The 9,143-nt window shown below is 37.0% G+C and overlaps 1 protein-coding gene across 2 annotated transcripts in view; it reads right to left on the bottom strand.

Moving 5' to 3' along the window:
* Positions 1–3,264: 3,264 nt before the first annotated feature.
* LOC149969004 (fatty acid synthase-like) overlaps positions 3,265–9,143 on the bottom strand; it is a 37,595-nt gene continuing 31,716 nt past the window's right edge. For both annotated transcript variants that reach the window (XM_090155077.1, XM_090155078.1), the window contains one exon: positions 3,265–5,201. In XM_090155077.1, the coding sequence (XP_090011203.1) occupies positions 5,079–5,201 (123 nt within the window). In that variant the 3' untranslated portion in view covers positions 3,265–5,078. The remainder of the gene's footprint in view (positions 5,202–9,143) is intronic.

Genomic DNA, 9,143 nt, shown 5'->3' with positions numbered 1-9,143 from the left:
ACTATTGCACCTATCCAAGAAGTTGGGCAAACCTTAAAATACCTAAATTGGGCCAAAAGTATTACCCAAATGTGGGTCAATCTAAAATAACCTAAAATTTCGGGTAATATAATATTAACCCAAAAATGGGTTATATTCAAAATAGCCCATAATTTAAGTTTAAATTTTTAATTTAACTCAAATATCTTGGTAGTTTAAAATACCCAATTAAAAGGGTTGATTGAAAAAGTGGCTCAATTAAAAGAGCCAAATAATATTTTTGACCCAAAGAACTGTATTACTCCATCAGAAATTTGACATATATTCAGTCGTGAAGGTACTTATTCCACCATTCCCAATTTTCCACTGTTGCTAACCATTACACACCCAGGGTGCCCTATATGTGAGCGGTGCATTGAATTTTACAGCAATGTTATTCACCTTCTATAGCATGACGATCGCTATACAACAGACAGCTTTTAGGCTCGAGCCTCTATTTGAAGCTCTAACGTTGAGAAATATATCCAGAGTTAAAATTTCAGTCAGACATTCCAACCGCAGACCGTTACCACAAATTGAGGCTAATCAACACTGTGTAGGAACTCCGTCTCTACTCGGAAGAAGCTGCCGATATCATTAAACTAATATACATCCAGGGTTCCCTAAATGTGAGCAATCCATTAAGATTTATAGTGAAGTTATTCACCTATTATTGTATGGTGGTTGCTATACAGCAGACAACGTTTATGCTCGGGTTTCCGTTTGAAAATCTAACGGTAAGAACTATATCAAAAGTCAAAATTTCAGCCAGAGATTCCAACAGTAGACCGGTTCACCCTATTCTCTGAAAGAAATTTTGACATTTAATATCATTTTTAACGTTGGATTTTCAAAAGGAAGCCCTAGCATAATTGTTGTCTGCTGTATAGTGACCGCCATGCAATAATAGGTGAATTACCTCACTATAAACTGCCATGGACTGTAGTAAACTTGATCAGTGGCAGCCATATTGTTAGTAGGCCAAATGACCAAAACCCTTATCTTATCAGGCCTAACACCCAAGGGCACCGGTGGTGGCGCCAGTGTGGGAGTTAGTATAAAAGGAGAGAAGCAGAGAGAGAGAGAGAGAGAGTGAGAGAGAGAGGCATTAGGGGCCTTAAGAGGCATTCAAGCAGAACTGTAGAGTCAGTGGTTAAAAGCAGTCAGGAAATAGTATGGGAGTGGCTAACTCCCAGCTAGCCTGCTAGTCAGTTGTAGTTTTTCCCCCAGTGGCTGCCACGTTGCATTCTCTTCCCTTGGTGGGAATATCTAAGAAATATTAGTATCTTATTATAATAGGATAATTATTGTATAGTTCGCTCTAAGGCCTCCGAAGGCACGTTACCCAACCTTCTAGAGTAGATTGGCTATAGGACTGCTCACATTTAGAACACCCTGGATGTTTATTATTTAACTGATATCGGCCGCTTCTTCCTCGCCAAGACGGAGTTCCTACAGAGTGTTGATAAGCCCCAAATGGGGGAAACCAATTTTGAGTTGGAATCTCTGAAAATGAAGTAGAAAAGGTAGAAAATGTACAAGAAAAATGAATGTAAATGGAAAAACTAAGTATAAGCAAATGAAAATAAAATAAAAGGCTTTTGTTGAAGTTATCTCTAAAGGAAATATTCTTTGGCAATCTTAAGAAATCTTAAGAAGTTATTCTTTAAAATCTAAAGAAAAATTATTTTTAAAGTCTTCAGAAACATTATCCTAAGAAATTTTTACGAATTTGTTATTAAGAACTCCTTAGGGATTTGGTGCAAAGAAATCCTACAGGAATTGTTCCAAAGAAACTCTTAAGAACGATCTTGGGAAAAAGGTGCCAAATTTAACAATAATTCCCATGATTTTTCCCTAAGAATTTCTTAAATTTTTTCCCTTCTTTTCTTAAGAATCTAAAGGAATATTTTGTAAGGGTACGTACATCACTCGCAAGACCTATCCGGACTCCATTCGCCGCGTTCATTTCCAGGAATCTCCCTCCATTGTCGAATATTTCCCCGATGACATGCCCTCCTTCATCGTGTCCCGTTGCGATGACCAACACCCACCCCCTTTCACGCCTCCCGTCCAAAACATCATATATCCCCCCCACGACCCTTCACCCCCACCTTCCTCAGCTGCTTCTTCAACCCTGGAGGCTCCTCGACGCTCTACTCGCCGTCGTAGCAGCCCTATTCGGTTTTCACCTTCTTCTTTAATGTTTTTTATCCCACTGGTAGTTCGCGTGTGTGCCTTCTTGTGCTGGTCGTAGTCACTTTCGCTCTGCATTTTTCTTTCGGCTCAAACATTCGTCCGCCATCCGCGGCGATCCGCCATGAAACCGTGAGCCACACGCCGCCAGCAGAACTTTAAGGCTCACGTGAAAAAGATGAAGCTCACTGCTCCTCTCAATCCTCGTGTCCTGGGAAAGATCGCTTAACAGGAAAGACGAAATCTACGCCGGCTACAACGTGCGCTTGTGTCTTCAGTGCCCAACCAACCAATTGCCGCCGACGATTTTCCATCCCTCGACGCCGATGTCATCACCGATCATATTGATGCCGACGAAGAATTTCACCTTCTGGAACAGGTTGATCGCCAAGGCGGCTCTTTTTCGCAAGGGGAGCTGTCGCGCCCGCGGACGGACAGGACGGCGGGAGAGGGAAACGGCATTGACCATCATGGTGAAATAGGAGAGAAAAGGGAATTTCGCCACGTCGCTTCACCAGCGGGGTATAAAAGGAGTTATAAAAGGTATTACTCCTACTTCTTAAAATAAAGCATCTTCTTCTACCAAACATGTCAATTTCAATTAGTTAAAGCATTTAATTTTAATATTATTATTCCGTTTTGTGAAATCAGAGGATGTGTACGAAGGGTATTTGATTGAAATATTTGTAGCTAAGCCTTGGTCAGAAAAACCGATCGTTCTTCAAAATTTGACCAAAAAAAGCTCTTCTGTGGCCAACACGTGAAAAGGTTTTTTTTTTCTCAGTCATATGGAGCAAATTAGTTTTGGTAGAATTCATGTCGAATTGATCATTCTATGGACGTATCACCCATTGTGTTGGTATAGGAATCTCAGATCTTTGATGAGATTAAAATTCAGCTCATTTTAAATTGGTGATGTATACTTAAACGAAAATGAATTGCAAAAATTGGTCACTTGTTGGGTTTTGTGTTTTTACACAATTGTTTTTTGCATTTGAACACTTTTTTGATGAACTTAAATTCCAAGAAAAAATTTATTCAAAAACCATATTTATTTATTTTCAAGCACAGATTATCAAATTAAGTGTTAACATATTTCGTCCTGGGGTTGATAATTTAAAGTTTTCGTCTTTTCGACCAACCATTAAAGCAAGTGCCGGCTCGACGTGAAGTAGCTCTTTTTGCAACAGATGTCGCTATCGTGGACATCAAAACAAGATAGTTAGGCTACATCGTGACTCAAAAGGAGTTACTTATAGGTACCCCTCGCGTTGATTGAATCTTTTGTAAATTGGTCAATAACATAAATTACAGTAATTTTAAAGAATATTTTTAGATGCAATAAATTAATTAGGTTAAATCCCACTAAATAGAGTATAAGTTGTTAATATATAATACTCTAATATGGCTCTCTGGTGACTTTATCATATGGCTATTTTGAATTTTAGCTTCCTTTGCCATTAATAGATGGCACCACGCTCTCCACTAAAGTCGTTTTTTTTTTTCGAAAAGTCTGATAAATTCATGGCCCTCTCTAATAACAGTTGCTTTAAGTTTTCCGTATTCTTCAGGCGAGATGAGGTGTTAGGATTTTTCGAGCGAACAGTTCATTATATCAATCTTAGGTTTTAATGTACGTATTTATTAAACCTAACGTTAAGCGGCTTAAGTTATAAGTAATGAGAGAGAGGGGGGGTGCGCCTAGCCTTGTTCTTTATTCGAATGACGTATACCGCCAACTGGTGGCAATGCGTTTTACCAGCAGCCTATAAGAACAGAAGCCTCTAACTCGCCCAAAATCGTGAAACGTCTCGTTTTCGAACTAGAGGTATTCGGAGGGGTACAGATTTGTTAAGGCGATATGTGCCCAGAAAAAGTAGTCCTCTCGATATATTCATACCGAGGGACTTCAGTTGTACAAATCAGCAGTGAAATTACGTAAATTTGGTAGCTTATATAACTTTAATCAATTAAATATTGAAATCACTTGAAATCTGAAATCGGATGTACAAAATGTCTAACATTGGAATGATTGGATAGCCCCTCGAATCATACGCGAGAATACTTTCAAAAATGCGGACGATTCTTTACATTTTAGCTCGTAGAATTCCCATAGGATTTTGAGAGACTCTCCTTGTTTTGATTGAACTTGGTAATTTCTACATTATAAAGGTAATAAATGTTAAAACTATTATTTGCTATCATTAATATACATACAAATGAACAATAATAATGATTCTGAAGGCGATTTATCCGTATAATTTTCTCAATAGAGTAATGGCACTGTGACGTCCCAGTACGTCACCCATGTTCTTTCCTATAGATAAAAAATTTGCGACCAAAATGCCGGCCATGGCCAAAGGTACGGAGTGCTACTACTCTATGCGCTTTGAAAAACCTTAAGCCTTGCCCACCTTTCGCCTTTAAAGTTTTAAACCAAGGATGATCTATACCTACGTTTCAGGTTTGCCAACCGACGTGTTGGACAGCAAACTATTTTTTCTCTACAAAGACTAAATATAGCGGTCACTAGATTCGCTAGTCTCAGGCCGGCGGCCGCGTTAATTTCTTCTTCGCTCCGTGTCGAAAACAAGACGTTTCAAAAGTTTTATGTTGAGGGTATCGGGAGTTAGAGGCTTCGCTTATTATAGGCTTCATGTTTTACAAAGAGGTGGAAGTGAGAGAAAGCCCACTTCCGAAAATTGGTATCGCCATCTAACTTGATGGCGATGTACTATCGTTACATGTTTCATAATTATAGATTAGATCAAAATTACATTCTTCCATAGTTAGATACTTCTCGTAAGTAATATAATATATTCTGATTATATTTATATAATTTTGCGTTTCTAAATTTCAGTAATTCATTTACAGGTGGCGTTTAGTTGAGAGTTCATTATTTGAGCCACTTGTTGGGCACTTGGTCCTTCCAGGAAAGAAACGTGGTTTCCAACGACCGTGTGAACGTCAATCTTGCCTTCGACCATCTATAGAAAAGATTTACTTGTATTAAAACCATAAGAAATTTACGCATTAAATTATCTTCCTAGTACTTCACTAGCCAAAAATACTCAAAGCACGAACGTCAACTTCCAGACGTCATAGTTTATAATGAAAAATATCAATTAGGAGGGGGCGAATCAAAAAAAAATAAATGTATAGGGCGTAAGAGACCCACTGAAATCTTGATTTTATACCTTTCGTATTTGCTGTCATACGCTTTCGCGCTCCCATTATGTTTAGCCTTGTACGATGGGTAGCTTTATGGATAAACCACGCTCAGTCGCTTTAATATAAGAAAACAGCTCAAAATGATTTTTATTAATTTTTTCAACGGTTAATAAAACGTTTTAGCAAACTGTACTATTCATAAAATCGTCAAACGATAAAATGACTAACTTTTTTAATAATAGAATTTAAAACCAAACGTCACGTTTACGTGAATTCACGAGTTGCGAAAAATTTATAATGGTCGCACTTTTACAATTGAAAACAAGATGTCATTGACACACAACCCTCTCGATGTATTAACTATATTTTAAATATTAAATTTGAACCAATTTCCAACTGCTTGTACATTAACTTAATAACCCCAGATTAATTTTATCGAAAAAGAATTTTTTGAGTTACCTGGTTTTGGAAATAAAGTAGCGAAACGCGTACACTTTAATTTCAATTATTTTTTTACAAACCGAATTTTTCGAGTTACCTGGTTTTGGAAAAAAAGTAGCGAAACGCGTACACTTTAATTTAAATTAATTTTTTACAAACCGAATTTTTCGAGTTACCTGGTTTTGGAAATAAAGTAGCGAAACGCGTACACTTTAATTTAAATTATTTCTTTACAAACCGAATTTTTCAAGTTACCTGGTTTTGGAAATAAAGTAGCGAAACGCGTACACTTCAATTTAAATTAATTTTTTACAAACCAAATTTTTCGAGTTACCTGGTAACCAGATAGATAGGTGCCGGTTCAAAAGGACAATATAAGAAGTCTCAACGGAATCAACGCAAATGTAAAACGTTATAAGACCGTTAAGCTTCACTGAACGTAGCTACGTAAGATGTTTTATTTAAGCGCCTACGCGTAGGCGCTTAAATAAAACATCTTCCCAGAAATTGCCAAGAAGTAATATTTCCGACAGCCAGGTATCATAGGTAACTTTTATATAGTGCTTGTTGAAATATTAGAAAGCTGGAAACTTTTCTCGAACATAACATTGGTTTTTTGCTAAGCCTTAACATGCCAAAAAGTTACCTGATTAAAAGGAAACACTTGTTGCATACCGTACTGCAAAAGTAATACGTCTAGTTCTAAAGGAATTAGTTTTCATCTTTTTCAGAAAGATAATTTTATACGAAAGAAATTAACTCTGCCTCAATAAGAAGCCTTAAAATTTGCCCGGTAATATTCCGTATAATTTTAATTATTTATACCATAAGAGGATGATAATAATAATATTATCTTCTTATATTTAGTTTTAGTAACATTATATATTTTACCTTAAAATATATTATCGAAAATTAACATTAGTCGACGCATTTCTTATCTGACGTAAAATTCTCATGGGGGCAAAAACGCATCTCCAATTGGCTTAAAAATGACTTTTTGGCTAGCTTTTCTAACCGTTTAACCGACCGACCGGAAATTGTTCCTTCCCAGGTAAATTTGGAGAGGGGAGTAAAAACCGAGTATCTTTTATTGAAGCGTCCAATCAAAAATATTTCTACGTGCTTTCCCTGTTTTTTCTACGTCACCCACCACCAATTTCGCTAAAACTAAACAAAAAGTTGTCTGTACTTTTTGCATTTGCCTTTTGCATTTTACCCGGAGCTCGGGTTAGGCTTAGTGACATCGAAGTTCTAACTGATTTTTTTATTTTCGATTCTTATTAAATAAATTATTATTGAAATACTCATATCAACTCGGTGAAAGTATTGTTTATGCTTAGATATTTACTAGCTAGTAGTTTATGGTAAATAACAATCTTTACCCAGTGGCGATTTTCCCCACAGGCGCACGAGGCGCGCGCCCTAGGGCCCCCCATTTCTAGGGGCCACATTTTAGCCGAAAAACCGAAATCCATTAGAAATGTTTAAATGTGCGAAGTAACTTTATTTTTCGTAATAAATATTTTAAACAAATTTAAATTTATAAATATAAATAATTATTTATTTACATACATGTCAACATGAAATACAATTTTCAGGCCATACCAAGCAATCCTGGATACGCCCTTGGCTTAAATGGGCTTGTGAAAAAAGGGGCCCCAAAATCAAACTGCGCCTAGTGCCACAATTAACCTGAACGCGCCGCTGTCTTTACCTGATACACTACTGTGACTGTCAATGAAATGTCAAGCCTTAGTTCACAAGGCTATAAACTGTTAAACTTCATCGAAACCGTACTACATTTTTCGTTATTTAAATCATCTCTTTTTATGACTAGTGAAGTAAACGAAATACTTTTATACTTTGCACATTTGATATAAAAAATTTAATAATGTCACTTGGATTATTTTTAATCCGCCGTGTTTTGTAAATACTTACACCCGGTAGCAGACGACATACCGAACTCAAAGACGAGCGCTCAAAGGTCTAGCGACGGTAAAAACAAGGAGTAATATATAACGTTGATCTAAATCATCCTTGGCAAAACAGTTTTCCTCTCCCTTCTTACCGTAACGATTATTTTATGGAAAGTTCTATTTGCTATTTAAGGTGAATTAAAAAGACCCTTAAATTTTTGTAAATACCATTTTCTTCATTCCCGAACAACTTCAGTAAGTTAAGTTATTGGTAGTTCTGAAATACATTTTCTAGCTAGTTATTGTCCGTTATCAGTTTCCTAGGCTTTGGAGAAACCGAGCAGCGGCACCGATTCTTGGATGCTAATAACCTTATAAACGTTATATTATTTAAATTTCAATGTTAACGGAGATATATATAAACCTGGTGATAATGCAACATTAACATACCTCATATTTCCTACCAACATTCCAAATTAAAGGTTTTACGTTACAGAAAGTGAAAATATTGCCAAGAATAAGCCCTAAAGCCAGTGTCGATCGAAGTCAAGTACCTCTTTCAATCAACTAGGCTAATACCCAAGGCACCACCTTAGGCCTAAGTCATCAAGCGACTTTTGAAGCCATTAATACAGGTGGCCGGGTTACGATGCGTAGGAGGGTGGTAGCAACAGCTCCCTTTTTTCAACAGATGTCGCTATCGTCGACATCAAAACAAGCGAGTTAAGCTACATTTTGACCCAAAGGGAGATGCCTATAGGTACCCCTCGCGTTGATTGGTCAATAACATTTTTATGGGATATATAATTTAGGTTAAATCCCACTAAATAGAGTATAAGTTGTCTAAATATAATACTCTACAATGGCTCTCTACCGACGTTGTCATTTAGCTATATAAAATTTTAGCTTCCTTTGCCATTAATGATGGCACCACGCTCTCCACTAAAGTCGCATTTTTATAATACAGGTGGCAATGATAGAGCCGACAATTTCTTTAAGCCTCGAGCGAAAAGCCAGTTAGAACTAAGGACAATTTACGGCGCTTAGAAGCGTTGTACATTGTAGTTCCCTTTCTGGTTGTATCCATCCGCGTAAAAACTCGAGAAAGGAGAGATAGATCAAAGGCGGGAAAATTCTAGAAAAGTGCCGTCTCTTTAAATTATCAATGATGCGGCACTTGACAGTATATTGTAGTTCATTTTAGCTCCTACGCCTTGGTTGTTCAAACCGGTTGCTTACTAAAAAAAATGGCCGTCGGTTTATCAGAAAGAGAGCTTAATGTGCGAGGGCATAATCGGCATTTGAGATTCTATGACGTTAAATATTACATCAAATATGACGTCAAATATTACGTAGATTACGGACGACGCAATATCTGTGAACAAACCGTTAGTGAAGAAA

This window comes from Leiobunum rupestre, chromosome 1 (genome assembly GCF_980474605.1).
Source record: "Leiobunum rupestre chromosome 1, qqLeiRupe1.1.hap1, whole genome shotgun sequence".
In the NCBI taxonomy this organism is placed as follows: Eukaryota; Metazoa; Arthropoda; class Arachnida; order Opiliones; family Sclerosomatidae; genus Leiobunum; species Leiobunum rupestre.
Note: the sequence above shows the minus strand (reverse complement) of the source record. Positions and strands in the feature narration are given on the sequence as shown.